This window comes from Lampetra planeri, chromosome 41 (assembly GCF_965212315.1).
Source record: "Lampetra planeri chromosome 41, kcLamPlan1.2.h2, whole genome shotgun sequence".
NCBI classification, from domain to species: Eukaryota; Metazoa; Chordata; class Hyperoartia; order Petromyzontiformes; family Petromyzontidae; genus Lampetra; species Lampetra planeri.
This window is the reverse complement of record NC_136147.1, coordinates 2943281-2962039: the sequence shown is the minus strand read 5'-3', so window position 1 is coordinate 2962039 and position 18759 is coordinate 2943281. Positions and strand designations below refer to the sequence as shown.

General features: G+C 47.4%; 1 protein-coding gene across 1 annotated transcript; it reads left to right on the top strand.

Moving 5' to 3' along the window:
- Positions 1-68: 68 nt before the first annotated feature.
- LOC144732080 (serine/threonine-protein phosphatase 2A catalytic subunit alpha isoform-like) lies at positions 69-18502 on the top strand. Its single transcript, XM_078613340.1, has 7 exons — positions 69-340; positions 6792-7001; positions 8432-8605; positions 10260-10349; positions 11969-12130; positions 13475-13593; positions 14984-18502. Exons 1-7 carry the CDS (start codon positions 239-241, stop codon positions 15054-15056), a joined length of 930 nt encoding a protein of 309 aa, XP_078469466.1. The 5' UTR covers positions 69-238; the 3' UTR covers positions 15057-18502.
- Positions 18503-18759: the final 257 nt, after the last annotated feature.

Here is an 18759-nt window from a genome sequence, read left to right as displayed (position 1 = left end):
ATGTAGAGGCGGTACTTAACATCCGACTCGGGGAGGGGGGTGTGGCGGCGGTGACGTCACGAGAGGGCGTGCCGTGACGTTCCACGACAGGAAGGCGGTGACGTCACGTGTCTCTGGCCGCCATTGCCGCGGTAGGGGAGAAGAAGAGGCGAGCGACCCGCTGAGCTGCTCAGTCGAGAGGGGAGGAGGAACCGGCGCCCGCTCGCACACGAACCACGCCGCGCGGCGAAAATCGACCATGGAGGAAAAGTCCTCGGTGAAGGAACTGGATCAGTGGATCGAGCAGTTGTCCGAGTGCAAGCAGCTGTCCGAGGGCCAAGTCAAGACGCTATGCGAGAAGGTGGGTGACCGGGCGGGCGGGCGGGATGGGCGAGGCCTCTGGTCGCAAGGCAAAGCGCGCGGGAGGTGTTCGTGAGAACGCGGGAACCACAACTCGCATCGCCTCCTCCCCTCTCCCCCCCATTTACCCCGTGTCTCTCCTCCATCCCTCTACCGGTTCCCGCACGCTGTGGTGGGTTTGTGGTGGGGTGTAGAGGCGGCGCCATAACGGGGTAAGGCGGGAGACTGGGCTCGGGGAGGCTCCGACAGCCCCGGCTCGCTCCGTGTCGGGCGCTCCCATTGGGCAGGAGGCTGCGGGGTGGGGGGGGCCCTGCCGAGTTGTTCCGTGCCGCCTTTCTCCATTTGCCGAGAGGCGCCGCGGGTCTCCCCTGTCGGGCGCTGCCATTGGGCAGAGGCCCGTGAGGCCGCGGCGCTCCGCGTACCCCCCCATTTGCCTAGTTCGGCGGCGGCTTTCAGTGTCGCCGCTCGCTCTCGGAGACCGGCTCCCTCACTCCCCCCCCCCCCCCCCATTCAGTACCCTGGGGACTTGCGGAGCGCAGTGTAAGGGGGGGGGGGCCCTCGAAATAACGTGGGCGGATATTATACCGTGCCCCGCATACAATGGTTTTCTTTTTTTATTAATGTGTTGTACACTAACGTACGGATTGGATGCGATTGTACATCAAATGGCACTCGCGAAACTCAAAAATGGAAGGTGCGATTGTGGTGAACAAAATACATAATGGGTGACGCGTTCATGCATCAAGGACCCTGGATTACAACCATGACGGACCATTTGCCCGAAACGTTGCCAATGCAGGCCAATGTTATTGATGTATATTTCTGGGCGGGCAGACCTAAACGAAAGGAACAAAGAGACGGGGGTGTGAGCCTGGACTTGAACGGTAAGGGGCCATCGATTTAGTACGTACGCAAAAATGTCAACTTGACCCCCCCCCGCCCTGTACGAACGCGTACTTTTTACACCCCGCCGGACGATTTAGCTAATTTGAAGGCCAATGGAGACAAATTATTATCGAGGCTTCACCCCCCCCCCCCCCGTTTCCTATGCGTACATTGTCAGTAGACCCCCCCCCCCCCCCAATACACGAGCGTACTCATTTGGGTTAACCCTCCCCCTCCATGTGTACATACTAAATGGATGCCCCCCCCTAACGCATTGCGATGGGGAGAGAGGGGGTGAGGGATTGGGAGTTCTCGATCAGGGGTCTGCAACCTGCGGCTTTATTTTCTTCAGGGCCCTCTCGTGTTCACATACATTGCGGCTCTTAAAATATCGAGTTGTTTTACGGAATCCGAAAAAAAATCATGGCTCATGTTATTATGGTTGGCCGACCCCTGTTCCTCCACTTTGTGTGCAAATGTTGACTTGCGGGGCTTTGAACAGATACGCTCCATAACGATACTATTTTTTGATTTAAAGCTTTCGTGACTGCAGGGATTCATATTATTGGTTCTTTCGGTAAAGTCACGTAGAAGGGAAATAATAAAATATATAAAAACAATACAAATTCTCACGACGTTTCGACTGCAACACAAGCAATCCTCATCAGGTGTGAAATCTTGCTGTGGATTTCACACCTGATGATGATTGTGTTGCAGTCGAAACGTCGTGAGAATTTTTATATTTTTATTTTTTCCCTTCTACGTGACTTTACCGAATGAACCAAGAATAACAATACTATTGTTACTAAATGGGCCTTGTTGCCAGTATCAAAATATGAAAAAAATCAGAATAGGTTTCGCCTTGTAATGCCTTGGTACTGGATCAGGGGTCGGCAACCAAAATAACAAGAAGAGCCATTTCTTTCCAATTCGATACAAAATTCAGTATTTCAAGAGCCGCAATGCATCTGAGTACATACTGTACATACGTACATATCGTCAAGAAGCAGCCCGTAAAGAGCCGCATGCGGCTCCGGAGCCGTAGGTTGCCGACCCCTGTACTGGATAAAGGTCCCATTTTGTAGCTGCTCACCCCGAGCTATAAATGCTCTGATTGTGCATTGTCTTTGTGCTGTTCGCCTTTTGGCGTGCTCTGGTATGATGCTCATGAGACTCGGCCCTAAAGAAGGCTGCTGTCTCTAGGTGTAGACCATTAGGTTTCAAAGACAATGCAACATATATTATCAGAGCATGTTTGTTTGCATGTTCGCCACAAATTCCGTGTGTGGTGAATGCAGACAATTCCTTGCAAAAGATTTTTATCTTAACGCCTCCTGTTTTACTGCCAGAAAGGGTAAAACCTGTTCTTAGTTTTCATACCTTGTGTTGCCTCCGAAACGTCGTGATTTTTATGTTATTTTTATTTTACTTTTTATTAATTATAATTTTTTACCTACGTGACTTTACCGAAAAAACCTAAGAATATGAATGCTTGCAGTCACGAAAGCTTCAAATCTAGAATTTCATACCTTTGTTACCGTGTACAGCATTATAAACGAAGGCGGCACATCACCCCCGAATACTCGGGATCCACTGAATCACAATCCCAGCCAGCCCCCCACATTGCTGTCTGCTGAAATCGACAATGGCCTCTCCAAACCCTCCGTGAATATCTGCATAGCCGGAAGTCGCTGGTTTTCTACTTGCCCAGGAGCCTGGATTTCCTTCCCCAACCCCCATCCACCATGGTCAACCTTCTGATTTCACTCGCCAAACGTATTCCACGGGATTCCGTGCTCAGTCCTATTCTCATTCAATAAAAATTAACCCGTAAAAACAGTTTTTCACTATAAATCCTTTATATGCGTGGCATCGGTTTTATTTTATTATTCATTTCTGTTTTTCTTGAGTAAGAGTTTCATTTTTATCACATTGGTATTTTAAATTAAATATGATTTTTTTTTCCTAAAGTGGAAAATTTAGGAAAAAAAATTTCACCAAATTAAATTGTCACGCACAACGATTCTGTGTGCAAAATGTCAGCTCGATTGGATCACGGGAAGTGGGTTAAAAAACGACCGAAAGATTTGCACGGTCGTAAGCGCGCAAGCAAGTGAACTTAATACAGTATAAAGGATTTAAAAAAAATTTTGCTTGTGTTTTAGATTGTTGTCCTTCCAACGCACCTCCGATTAGCACGGTTGGCTGAGTACGGTGCGAAAGACGTTCAACATACAATATCATAGCATCAACTATAGCTCATTCTGAAATTCAACTTTATGCCGATGACATGATTGTACGCCAGCCATCTACATTCATGTACAACTAAAACAAGACGATTTCACAACCATCCAAAAAATGTTTTCGCCTTAATGTCACCTGAGTGACAACAAGACCAAGCGTGTTCCTTTTATGAGCCCCCTGGTCTAAGAAAGCTCCGAGCCAATGAAAATTGCCCATGACCACCATTCTCGCACAGCACTTGAACATCTTTCCTTCTACAACTAGTATCTTGGCATCTGGCTCGATTCTCATTTTCAATCCTCGTCAAGAGTATTTAAGAAAGTCATGAAAAATGACGATGGGAAATTTGTAGAGAAACGAAAGCTATTTCGCTAAAACATTTGATAGATGCTACCTCTGTACATGTCATAGACTCTGCTGGTGACATGCAAATCAAGCAATAACACAATTGGATTAGCCAAACCTTATCTCATTCTGCCAAACTCTTTATCTTACAAACTACGGTATTCCACTCATGTATTTGTATTCTAAGACCATTTATCATGCCCTTTCAATTGGCAAGGGAGATTCATTGGGTGCAAAATTATTTTCATGCATACAAGCATAACTCAAGCCCTTACAAAATCCCAAGCGTTTATTCATTACCAAAACCCTCGACCGTAGAAGCCCACAACACCGTTTCCACTGTACCAAGGACAGAAGGAATCTCTCATGGGTTTCACTCTCTTTTTGTTTATGCCCCAAGCTCATGGTGTTCCGTCACTTCAAGAATGTCCTTGGCTACTATCCCATTATGAATAACAACGCGATGCTAAACTTTCGATTCTTTGATAACTTCAATTGACTTTGACATATCCTTGTCGACTTGTATACGTTTCTGTAACAATTCTAATTGTGCCATGATCGGACTAATAAGATCTGCCCGAGCCGACTTGTGCTACAGATAATGTATTAATGAAAACTGGGTTGTTTATTAAATATTTATAATTTCTCATACGACACAGTTGGTTGTATTAATTTCTATTTGCTCCATTGCTCTACCTTTTTTATTAAGTAAATTGTATTTGTTTGGTCACCCTGGTCGCTCTTGCAACTGAGACTTTAACTGGTCTCGATTTCTCACTTGGATAAACAAAATTGACTTAACTTTAATTGATAAACAGTTGCTGTGTTGTACAGCATTGATAATCTGCACAGCATTGCTTGCAGAGGTTTGTTCGCAGATTGTTCGTATTGTACAGGCCGCCCTGGTTACACACTGGGTGTGACAACCATAACATATGTACTGTTTGCTTAACCATAGATGTTAAAGATCCTGTAGCATCATTCATGAAAGAGTAGGCCATTGTATGCTGGCGTCTTGGTCAAATAAAAAAAACTGAAATCGCTTAATTGGGAAATACCCAGCAATTCGAATATGTATTTATACTGGAGGAATCCGATGAGTTATAAAGCTCTTCACAGATGTCCAGTGTGGCGGGTAAGAGCGTTACAACAAACAATACAAAAACATGATAGTAGTGCAAATTTCAAGAAAGGTAAACGAATCACCAAAAACACATACAAATAAAACTAAACCATCCCCATCTTACTCGTGAAAGCCCACTGAGGTATAAACTTATTTTCAGAAGCAACCTGGCCACAAATGATAGCTCAATAAAGGAGGACCCTCTTGATAAATAGTCTTGAGACTCGCAGAGGATTTCCTGGATAAACAATTGTAATAGTAACACATGTTACAGTATAAACAGCGTGACTGCATACTCCGTTAATTAGTGTCCATAGCATAGACGTAACTACTATGGAATATTGATACCTAGACAAAGCTACTGTGAATAGAATCTATACCCAGACATTGTCACTGAGTTTAACAGTGACAATGTCAATTGTCACTGTATACAGTATTGATACATAGCCCCAATAACATAGACGTTATTGCTACGGCGTAAAGCATTAATAATTTAAATTGAGAATCGCACAGCCGTCATAACTCCTTTTTGCACAATGTCAATATGTAGCAGAATATTCCAAATGGATCGGCACTGATGAAGACTGCGCTAAATAATATCAATACAAAATTTAAATAAAACAACTGCGCACGCACAAATAAATAAAACTTTAATGTATTTCCTGTAACAAAACCCTGCTCAGGATAAATGACACTCGGTATGTAAAGAGACGATGATACGTGCGAAATACAATTGCGATTAAAGTTATATGGAGTTGGCAGTTGTGATTTAGATGGAAGAGGCAGGAGCCCATGGTGATACGAAATAACCCGTAGAACACAGAACAGAACAAGCCGGCATTTAAATAATTCCATCATGGCCGTATCATAGCAGCAGCAGTATCTGTTGTGCATCTCGTCCTCCTGTCATGGACATTTGATTGGACACTACTGGCTTTGAGTTATATATAACGGTTGGAATGGTACCGGCCAAAAGAATGAGCGGACGTGTATAGCATTGTTATTAAGAGTACATGTTCCATCCACATGCTTGCATTGATCCATTTTTAGTACTGCCTGCGCTGTGTTGAACCTTTATACTATACATACCACACTCATTGCACCTTCAATTCGCATGTTTGGCTACGTATGGTGAAAAAGAAGTTCAATATACATACTCATCCACTCACCAAACTGCAAGTTACATCGCTTCTCTTTCTGCTTCTTTCTCTGCATTGCTGCAGTCTGGAATTCCTCCCCTCGTCTATTTCCCCCTCTCCCCCTTTTTTATTTTCCCAAAATCTTTTTATCCTTGCTCAATTCAAGAAAGGTTAACACTTGTCTATTTTAACTCTGATCGCGCTGCGTGTGTTTCTGGCCACTCAACATGTAGGAACCATCGCGTATGCTCGGCAAATGCGTAAAAAAATCCAACATACCTGCTGAGTTCTGTAGCCCGGCAAGCCACGATCCACTAATAGCCCAAAATCAAAGAAAATTTGTCGACCGCATCTGAGTATTCAGCATTTCAATAATTTATACATTTTTGTTGTAATTTGTCTGTTTAGGAAACCACCCAGTTGATTGACATGTTGCATGTGGTGCGGCAAAATGTGGATACAGTAAAATCGGACGATATAGGGTGGACGCTTGGTCCGGATGGCTAAATATTCTCTAAAGGGGCTCTCTAGTACTCTCTACTGGAGGCCCTCTTACGCCAGCAATGGTGTGAGCGAGAATATTTATATGTTTTCATATTTGAGTAAATGAGCGAGAGGTGCTGATGGTGCCATGCGTTGCCGGCGAATCTCGCTCACCGTCAGGCCCCCCGCCACCCTCTCGTCCCCATCTCCCCCACCCCCCCACCCCTTCTCAGGCCAAGGAGATCCTGACGAAGGAGTCGAATGTGCAGGAGGTGCGTTGCCCCGTCACTGTGTGCGGGGACGTCCACGGCCAGTTCCATGACCTCATCGAGCTCTTCAACATCGGCGGGAAGTCCCCGGACACCAACTACCTCTTCATGGGCGACTACGTGGACCGGGGATACTACTCGGTGGAGACTGTGTCGCTGCTCGTTGCACTCAAGGTAAAGATGGGGAGACAAACTATATAAAAAATTTTATTTTACTTGTACTATATAGCTCTTTAAGGAGCGACCTGGCTATCACAAACGATAGCCCAATGAAGTGGTTTATCGTGCGGACATGTATTGCAGCCAAATACTCTAAACGCATGTTTCTAAAATGTGGAGGGAAAACCCGGAGGATCTGGAGGAAAAATCTACGCGACCACGGGGAGAATATGCAAACTCCAAATATACGGATATCAAGGTCGGGATCGAACTCGCGACCTCCTTTATACCAGGCGAGGTAGTTAACATCTCGCCACCGCGGCACACCTTAGTTGGGAGCAGAGGCCACTCGTTGATTTCCTGACCCAGGGTCACTCTTTCAATGAGACGACATTTGTCTTTAGTCTTGTCCCCATTATTCCTCCTGTCCCATGAGTTCTTGCACTGGTTAAATGAAATTCGTAAACTCGAAACGTGAATTTTCAACCTGTGTCAAACCAAGTATTTTTGGTGATGTTGCTTTGTCAGTGTTGCACAAGCACACAAGACATACTCTACACATTCGTCAATAGCACGATGGCCCTAAATGGAGTTTGCTTGTGAAACAATGGTGCTTAAGTTATGCACTCCTTGAAGCCGTGTGTGACTGATGGACTGTGAATTTGTTTTAGTTTTGCCGTCAGTTCCATGACCATTAACCAGGCGGGAGCCTAATTGGGAAGTTAACGTTGGTTGCCCTATCGATAGACTCGCCCCCCACCATAGGAACGTGGAATTTCCACCACTGGCTCAGCGTTGAGCAGCACCTCAATATATGTCATGCGAGCCGGAAATTACTGACTTTTTACTCATGGCGCGAGTGTGACAACCACGTTCTCTTCGCGGCAGTGAGTAAGTTACATTTAGAAACAGGCAAATGTAACCTTTCACACATGGCCTTCTGGAGGTAAATAATCCCAGCAGCATTGATTCAGCACAAGCAAGCACTGGATTGGTGTCGACATGCAGTGCGTCACCGTGTTTATAGGCAAAGAGTACTGACTGTTAATATTAACGACCTCGTCTGGTATACAGGAGGGTCATGGGTTCAATCCCCACCCTGTCGCCTACTGTATATTCGGAGTTTGGATGTTCTCCCCGTGGTGGTGTGGATTTTTTTTGACTGCTATGTATGCATCCTATAAACGTCAACATGATAAGCCATTTCTTTGAGCCATCATTTGCGGTCAGTCGCTTCTGAATAAGAGCTACGTAGCTCATTGAGCCTTACCTGGTAAAATAAAAAATAAAAATAGTTAAATGGCGCAAGTGTGAGGAACACGTTCGTTTTAGCGGTGATAAATGACATTTACAAACGCGCAACGCTTACAACTTGGGTTGCCACGAGTGTGTATTGAGTATGCGCCGAGTGTGACGCGGCGTTTGCGCGCGCCCCTGCCTGGCAGGTGCGCTATCGCGAACGCATCACGATCCTGCGCGGGAACCACGAGTCACGACAGATCACCCAGGTCTACGGCTTCTACGACGAGTGCCTGCGCAAGTACGGCAACGCCAACGTGTGGAAGTACTTCACCGACCTCTTCGACTTCCTCCCCCTCACGGCGCTCGTCGACAGACAGGTGCGAGCGTGGTGCCGATTTTGAAGTTGGTACGATGTTGAACTTCTTTCGCACCGTGCTTTGCCAACCGTGCTAATCGGAGGTGCCGGGTAAGGACGACAAACTGAACGCTAAAGTAGTTCTAAAGAAATACGTTTTCATTTCTTGCTGTTGTGTATGCCTTTGATCAGCGCCAGCTAAGTGCCACTGGGCAGTGCAGAATTTAGCAGTGTGTCTTGCTGCCTCACATAATTGTGCACTTTTTTAATAGTCTTAATAGGAAATCAAACAAATTACAGAGTTTTGCGTGTACTCATTAAAAATGACTCCATTGAGATTATATATGGCAGTCATCGCCTGGCACCCTCCCCCCACTGGTAGAGGAATAATCCGGTTGCAGACCAGATGCCAAGTAGACATTGTGCCGCACAGGGACAGCTGCTCCTTGGGGGGGGGGGGGGGGGTGTGCCCTTTTAAGTGTTTGAGATGTGGTGTGAGTTGCTTAATGCGTGTTATATTTTAAAGCTTTACTTCAACAAAAAATATTCTCTGTACTGACCTCCATTGATTGGCAGTCGCACACAAACAGAAACCTTAAGTCGGTTCATTCCCTAAAACCTCAGCCTCATGTTATCACTTCCCTGTTAGAACGCAGTCGGTAATGCTAGGCGCTGTGTGGCCAGCCCCATCGTCTGACCGTTTGGATTTATTTTCGAATTTTAAACGTAATTTTCACCGACTCTCAAAAGAGAAGAAGAAAAAACCACAACCATGAAAGGCACGGCTGTGTGCGGCAATGGACGGCCAGCAGCGCTCGCTCTGGGTGTCTGTGTGGCGCCAGATCGGATGTTGGGCAATCGTAATTGAGTTGAGATCATGTGAACGTGAGAGCTCACTTGCACGCCTCCGGTGTAGCCGGCGCTGCTGTTCTGCTCCGGTGGGCTCAACGTGTGCAGCAGGGGTCCGGATATAGAGACTGGCCCTTGCTGGATCTCACATGGCGGGTGGGGGGGGGCAGTAGGAGGGTGGTAGGGGCGTTCTCTCTCAGTGGAAATTGGCACTGGGTTTTGTTGACTGCGTTGATTATCTTTCTAACAATTCTTGCCCGTGTGCTATAAGATGAATTGTTATGGTTCGAGGTCATGGTTTGGTCTTGTGTGTAACCTCTCATTGTTCTGCTTGCTTTGCGTCACCTGTCTTTTGTCCCATTTGTCACAAAGGTAACATTGGAAAAAATTTGCATAAATATTTAATCGGTGGTCCCCCCCCCATCCTTTTTGGTATGATGTCCCTTGCCAATGAAGACTGGTCCCTGCACTCTCCCCCGCATGCCCCCCCCCCATCCCCCGCATGCCCCCCCCCCCCATCCCCCGCACAAGGCTACAAGGCCACAATACAGAGAGATCACAAGTCTGCACCTCGAGTGCGGTGATAGGTATTTGTTTTATGTCGTGTATTAAGTGTGTTTTTGGCCGTAACACCACACTGATGTGGCCCGCGCACATTTGAAATTTCTCCTGCATGGTATCCATGCTGCAGCCTGCAACTCCTCACTGATTGATTCTCACAAGCACAACAATTCCTCTGCGAAGGAGAATGAGTTAGCACTGCCAGGATGCGCCGCCCGGTGGAATTGGTTGACGATGGTGTGTGGTGGCGCACGTGTGCCGTGTAGATTTTCTGCCTGCACGGAGGCCTCTCCCCCTCCATCGACACGCTGGACCACATCCGAGCTCTCGACCGTCTACAAGAGGTCCCTCATGAGGTACGGATACCCCCCCCACCATCCCCCTTCACGAGAAACTTGGATAAAGTCAAAAGTGGTGACTGCTGCCGGCTCTCTTTGTCCCCCCTCTGGCCGACCAGCCTGCCATGGGATTCTGCGTCACACCATATTCCGTTGATGTGTTTGAGTTATCATTTGTGGCCAGGTTGCTTCTGAAATAGAGCTAAACAACTCGGTGGACACCATTTGGAACCTCATTTGCCAGTAAAAAATGTGATAATTGGTTTTTTACCCTTTCATCTGGCAACAAAACTGACACCTTTTTTGCGCCTTTTGGCGTCTTCTGGTCCAACACCATGTGACACTAGGCTCTAAGGAAAGCTGTCTCGGTTGTGGACCAATCAACTTCAAGGACAGTGCATACATTATCAGAGTTATGTTTTTTGTTTGCATTATGACTGCAGGTATTGTGGTATATGCAAACATGACTCCTTGTAAAAAAGGTGTCAGTTTTGTTTCCAGATGAAAGGGTAAAAAACAAATTATCAACTCGGTGGACCTCAACTGGTGAAATGCAAAAAAAAATAGTTTATTCTATAAAGCCTCATCTGGGCTCGCTTTCAGCAAGGCATTGCCAAAGCGATATTTCAAGTATTGAGGTCATTGGTCCTCCTATCCTCTTGAAGAGCCGCTGAGCCTGTGGCGAAACTTCCACAGTCCTATGATGAGAGCAAGTACGTTCACATGGCAACCACATCAAAGTGGCACTTGCGTTATTCTCATCTGTGAAAGAGATTTGTAGCTCAGGATTCCTCCAGTGTGAATAAATATTCTGATTGTTGACCCTGGAAGGGACGATGTGGACTGAGTCAACCCCCAACCAGGATTTGAACTTGCGATTGCGAGCCGCTCGCTGTGCTCCTTGGTCACCTGAGCTTCTACTACTTGGAATTGGCCTCCATTCGGGCCAACATAGCCTGCATAGAAGAAGAAAGAAACATTTTAATATTCCTTAATCCTTTGTTTATGATTTAAGAGGCTTGCAGACTTAAAATGAGCTATGATTACTCAAATTAGGTGGAGAATGTTAAACCACAGGTTATGCTATGTGGGCTGCACATGCGTGTGGAGTGCATGTGTGGCGTGTCTATAATGTGTGCATGTGACTGGTTTACACTCGAGCGGTAGTGTAGTGGTTGACGCACTGCTACGAAACCAGCGACCCAAGTACGATTCCCGTTCATTACCAACAAAAGTGAAGAAAATGTGAACCTGTCATGGGTCTCCCCTAGGTCGACTCAGCTTTAAATACAAGTACCTCGTGTGCTGTGTAAAGATCATCACTGGGTAAACAAAGGCGGCCGTGTGTGGTCGTGGTCACCCACCCCTTTGTGTGCCGTGCTGGCCTTCATAAGTGCTCGCTAAAAGGATTTGCCCCAATAGTCTGCCAAAAACTATACGGGAGGAAATATGTCTTTGTGTGAATGTTGAACATTGTGTTTGCCTGCATGATGTGTGTCGTGTTTATTGCATATATTGTATATTTTGTGTGTAAAATGTTGAACGTTGTATGTTGTATCTATGTTGGGTGCATAGTTCTTGACTGTTGTATGTTGTGTAAGTATGAATGTTGATCGTTGTGTGTGTATGTCGCGTAGGGCCCCATGTGTGACCTGCTGTGGTCGGACCCTGACGACCGTGGAGGCTGGGGCATCTCCCCACGCGGTGCCGGCTACACATTCGGCCAGGACATCTCCGAAACGTTCAACCACAGCAACGGGCTGACACTTGTGTCACGTGCCCACCAGCTCGTCATGGAGGTCACTACCCGTTTGCTGTGCCCGTGCCTCCCTCCTTCGCCCACTACCCCACCCCTTGCCATGCCTTTGTTGATCCTGTACAGCCACGCCGAGACTCAAGACTCACGATCAGGAGGGTCCTGCTACATTGGGAAGTTTGACCAGTTCCAATTTATCTAATATTTTAAAATGGTCATCAACCATTTTGGTGTGGCAGCCCCCCCCAGTGCCTAACCCCCCCCACCCCCTTGCCCATTTTACTTAGCCCACAATACAGAGAGAGAGATCACATGTCCATGCCTCCTAGTCACGCGGTGATAGTTATGCATTTATTTTGTGTTGTGTTTAGCGTGTTGTCATAATGTGGCACTGACGATCGCTGTATACGTTTGATATTTCCCCTGCACGGTATCTTGGCCGCAGCCTTGATGATAAAAGGCTTTTGGGGGGCGGTGGCGTGCCGAATCTCGTAGGTTGAAAACCAATATACAGACAAAACAGTGGGTCTGTCCATGTAGAAGTTAAGGATGACTTTCTGATTTTAAAACATTCACATGCTTTGTTATGGACAATTTCAGATCATTGTTTGGAATTTCAAATTTTCATGGTTCATAAACGTGCGTAATCATTTAAGTTGTGTTCATGGCAACAAAAGTGATGTCGCCCGATGCACGCGACGGACACGTTTTTGTGGGAACAGCTCAGAAGTGATGTCGTAAACGTGAACCCTGCAGCAGGTTTGGCAATAGCGGCAATCTACACGGCAATAGCTAGAATGTACGCAATGTTGGGTCGTGACCTCAATCGGTTACATATTTTCCTGGGGTCATCCAAAACAAAGCTATTACAGATGAGCATAAAGTGAACTGCGGTTAAAGATCTGTTTAAGCATGGTTTATTTGTACAAAGCAAAAAATCAGCACAATAACGAGTACAATAGGGGACACAGACAATAAGCAGCAATCGCCGTATTGTGCAAGGAGACGCCATGTCATTGAGAAATCTTGATATAACGCATCACGCAACATATCACGGCACCCTTACCCGTGCATTTTTTTTATTTATCCAAGAGAGCCACATTGCCCAAGGACTCTTTTTGTTCTGCTACACTCGATTTTACTTTTATGATGTTTTCGGCCAAATAATCACGAGTGTTTATACTTGTGGGTGAAAACCCACCGATGAAAAAATATGGAGAATTAGTCCCCACTTGTGTGTGTACTACCTTCTGCATGGCACCTCGATGCCCGCGGGAATGTATATTCGGAACATTTACACGATCCACCAATCCGCGTTGCTGGATTACAGACCACGTGCATATCCTCCGCTGCTCGCTCGGTGATTGGCGTGCGCTTTGCTCCACAGGGTTACAACTGGTGCCACGATCGCAACGTTGTTACCATCTTCAGCGCGCCCAACTACTGCTACCGCTGCGGCAATCAGGCGGCCATCATGGAGCTCGATGACACTCTCAAGTACTCTTTGTGAGTCGTTGCGCACGCGCACACAGATTACGCACACGCACACAGGTTACGCACACGCACACAGGTTACGCACACGCACACAGATTACGCACACGCACACAGATTACGCACACGCACACAGGTTACGCACGCGCACACAGATTACGCACACGCACACAGATTACGCACACGCACACAGGTTACACGCGCACACACAGGTTACGCACACGCACACAGGTTACACGCGCACACACAGGTTGCGCACACACAGGTTACTCGCGCACACAGGTTACTCGCGCACACAGGTTACGCACACAGGTTACGCACACGCACACAGGTTACGCGCGCACACACAGGTTACTCGCGCACACACAGGTTACTCGCGCACACAGGTTACGCACACGCACACAGGTTACGCACACGCACACAGGTTACTCGCGCACACACAGGTTACTCGCGCACACACAGGTTACGCACACGCACACAGGTTACTCGCGCACACACAGGTTACTCGCGCACACACACAGGTTACGCACACGCACACAGGTTACTCGCGCACACAGGTTACGCACACGCACACAGGTTACTCGCGCACACACAGGTTACGCGCGCACACACAGGTTACGCACACGCACACAGGTTACTCGCGCACACACAGGTTACGCGCGCACACACAGGTTACGCACACGCACACAGGTTACTCGCGCACACACAGGTTACGCGCGCACACACAGGTTACGCACACGCACACAGGTTACTCGCGCACACACAGGTTACGCACACGCACACAGGTTACTCGCGCACACACAGGTTACGCACACGCACACAGGTTACTCGCGCACACACAGGTTACGCACACGCACACAGGTTACTCGCGCACACAGGTTACGCACACGCACACAGGTTACTCGCGCACACACAGGTTACGCGCGCACACACAGGTTACGCACACGCACACAGGTTACTCGCGCACACACAGGTTACGCGCGCACACACAGGTTACTCGTACACAGGTTGCATGCACAGGGATCAAAAGCTTGCGTCTTGTAACCCGCAAAATAATGGGGTACGTGTGTGGCAAGATTTTAATAACTGGGGACCCTTGTACAAGACCGCTTGCGCAATTCTAAAAATGTTTTTAGCAAAAAGTATAAGCGATTCTAAACATTGCTCCCGACGTCATTAATATTCATAATAATGGTATTTTACTTAAATTAATGATGAATGTGATGTGCATTAATAACAGAAATGTACTTATCCCAACCACGTAACCGGCTGAAGTGCACAAAGCGATGATGATATCACGGCGAGAGTGTGCGGTTGGTTGAGCGGCACTTGGGAGAGAGACTAGGTGGAGTGGGTGAGAATGTTTTGATGTTTGCCTGGTGTCCGCCTCCCCCCCCCCTCACAGCCTGCAGTTTGACCCAGCCCCTCGGCGAGGGGAACCTCACGTCACTCGCCGCACCCCCGACTACTTCCTGTAATGGCGCCAGAAGCTCTTCCTGCAGGGCAAGGGCCTCCGTCCGCGTCGCAAACCGTTTTCAGTGGAGCTCTCAACCCTTGTCTCACCGTCCCCTCGCGGGACCGCTCTTGTTTTATAAGCGTCAACCTCATCTTAACGACGATCGCCGACGCTCCCCGCCCACACTTCAGTCAGTCGAACACGGCAGTACGCCTTTTTACGATCCACACGACGGCAGGCTACATGCTAACGACGTTGTTGTGAAGTCCTTTTGAAGCACTTTACTTCGACGTTGTTCGTACGGAACGATCAATTTCAATGCAGTCCGTTCGTTTGGAAAACACGCAAATGCTACCACCCATCGGTATTCCGCATGAACAAAATAAGTGCAGACGCTGTTAGGAATCCACTTGTGCTTGTGACTACTGCTGAAGTGTGGGAAGGAGTTCTGGAGGTTGCAGAGAAATACATACATTCACACTTGATTGATTCTCTCTCTAACATTCTATATTTTGTTTGTATTCGTTCTCTCTGCTGAATGTCTATTTTTATTGATTAACAGGGCTGGGATGAAGCTGTCTTCAGGCTTCAAAACGTTTTTGCCTCTATTTCAGAGGTCAAAGATAATGTTAAAGGCTAAATACGTACGCTTTTTAATTGTTTTACTGTGAGATCTGCTGTGGAAGTTTGTATCAGAGCAAGGTGGCCTGCGACCATGTCTCCCCCGCCCGCCCCCCACCCATCCGCCCCCCTCAATCGCGGCCTCCTTGCCGCAACCAAAGTATTTTGATGCGATTCAAACTGCAGCTCGGCTTAGTCATCCAAGTTTCGGCCCCTGTCCCCCTTTGCGTTTAAGTCTTAAGGCCGCTTTTCGCTTGCACGACACCGCCCCGCTCCCTCGGTGGGTGCCCGCACCACCGCAGACCCCTCCACTGTAGTAGACCCCACCGGATGAGAGAGAGGGGAGAGATAAATTACCCGAAGTAGCCATCTCGGTTTGAGTGGTACGGTTACTCTGGCAGGGCTAACGCCTTGTCCTCAGCCCTGCACGACAGAACGGAGGTCATGTGACACCTGTGAGAAGTCACACGTCCACCGCGATCTCCTGGATCTGGTTGTGGGTGATGGTGGTGACGGCACCTGTGCTGTGCAGAGCTGATGGTAGGGAGATCCCCGTGAGCCTTCATGGTTCTATCCACCGCACACTGACCCAGAAGCAGCGAGACCTTCCCCACGAACCAGTCGCCCCCAGGGTTTTTAACCACCAAGAAGTCACCAGTGGCACGGCCCTGCATCTTGTTCCCAGTGTCATTGGTTGTGGGAGATGATGATGATGACGACGCGGGGCCTTCGAGGTTTGTATCACAAATGAAGAAATACAATTTATTTCCGTCCCAAGCACTGAAGTTCAAGTGGTTTCGGCCTCGCGCTCCCTCTGCACGTTTTCGTGATGCTTTGAGCTGCCTTGGCCGCCGCTGCTGAGAGTACTTGAAGGTGTCTTTGGTCGGAGGAACTACCCGAGGCTCTTGCTGCTAGACTGGTCTGCGAGTCACCTCGGTCATGCGCTACTGGCCTACTGGCCACGCTCGGGCCACAAATGCAGACTCGTGCGTGTGGTCTCGACTGGGGTAGCTGCAACCCCAAATTACTCTTGTTTTAAGCCTCGCATGTGTGTTCACGCTCGACTGCGGTGACCAATGGGAACAAATAAACCTTATAACTGCACGTGCCGCGTGATTGCATAGTTGGACAGGAGTGTTCATGTAACGTTAACAACCAGAAATGGCAATCTCTGAAAAGGGCTTTTGTGTAAGATGCACACAGGATGTGGGCAGAACACGCTAGCCAACCAAATTCTAGCCTTACACCGACGGAGGAAGCGTGCTCGTCGCAGGCCCTGCCAGGTTACTCGTAATCTTCAATTCCTCTTAAAACCTTACATAGCAACAGCAACAACCCTGCCATCACTGACTGCCGTGGGTGGGCCTTTGCCCACGATTGCTTGTTATTGATCTAAGTTGGCATGATGGATACCAAATGATGGCCCATTAACTGAACCAGCTAGCCACAAGTACGAAACCCGCATACGATCCCTACTCAATCCCCCACCTTCAGTGCGTCACCAGAGGACCCTCTGTTCACTTCTCCACTTTATTGGTTCCAGGACCACTTTTACCATGGGCAGGTTCAATCATTTGCCGTGGTGATAGGTACATGGGCCAGAACAGGATTATCGCACCACTCGAGATGGCTAAATCTACCCATTTCTCTATGGTCCATGAAAGAGAATTGGTAAACTAATTGTTCATCAATATTTGTGCTTTTTTATCTGTCAAAATAGCAATGTTTTTCCACCCCATTACCCCAAGTGAAATTTTTTGTTGCATGCTGCATGCAATTCATTAATGTCATTTTGCTTTAAAAGAGAACAAGAAAATTACACAACCCAGAAACCAAACTGCTCTGCTAGCTAACCACTGAGCTAGTCCGCTTTAGACCCGTGTTGGGCAGCCCAAGAGACACCGTCTCGGTGTGTATCTTGCTCGAGACGAGCTTCGGCTCGTATTGTGGGCTGTTTGATGTTTAGGGTGATGTATGTGCACTGGCCACTGGTTTGTGACCGTGGACTGGAATTTACCTTGAGCTGCATGCGTTGAGAAGCGTCGGTCTTCACGCCAGTGGGCTTGGCGTTGTGCAACACGAGAGCTATGTTTGCACGAAGGACAGTAAACCGGTTTAGTGCAACAATTGACTACACTTGTAAATCCACTTTGGTGAAACCGATTTGACAATCTTTGGCTTAAAACCAGTTTGGTGTTACCGAATTTTTGGTTCAACGTTTCAATCAAACCGGTTTAGGGCAACTAATGTCAATCAGGTGATATCCTTAAACCTTGGAGATGAATGATCCCATTTGAGAAAAATGAACCCTCTTCTGCGAGGCCAATCTCCGATCATTGGGTTTGATTACTTCCCAAGCTGGTCCTATAGAACTGTGAAACTCTCACATTTAGTTAATCACGGCCCAACTGAAAGGAACTAGTTTTCAAATGTATACATAACTAGTCAAAATTGTTTCACTCCGAAGTCTTTATCTTGTGTTAATGGGAGTCGTTTCAACTCGTTGCTAAAAGATGGTCCAATCTGTCGTAAATTATGGGGAAACACAATCGTAATGGAATAAGTGCAGGCCGGAAAACCGTAGCTTTCAAATAACACCCGACATGTTTAAAGCAACAGCCTCCATGTGTATGTAAAACAATGATGGTGCATCTGGAAATGCTGATGCGTTTTGCATATGCGTAGAGGCTGTGGCCTTGCTGCAGTTTCCATTGCCATGCGTGGGCTTGCGGTGGGGTGAGAATATTTAGGGAGGACGTGTGATGACATCCATTGAGCATGTAATGATTCGATACCACCCTCAGCGATTTTTCACGATTTGGAAACAGTATTAAATTCAAGAACTGATTCTTTTTTTGTCTCATCTGTACTGGTTTGAAGTGTGCGTATTGTCCGTCTTGTTCGTACTGCTTTGTTTGCATTGTCAAGTCCTCCGTTGTACTGGCTGCCTCGTTCCATCTCAACTCGTCCCATTCGCTCTTTGGCATGTATTTTGCATGAATGATACATAATTCATTCCTTCACGCACGATTCCATGCGGGTTTCGCGAGTGTAATAATCAACGGTAATGGATGAATCCTTATGACCCCGAAACACCTCTGCCC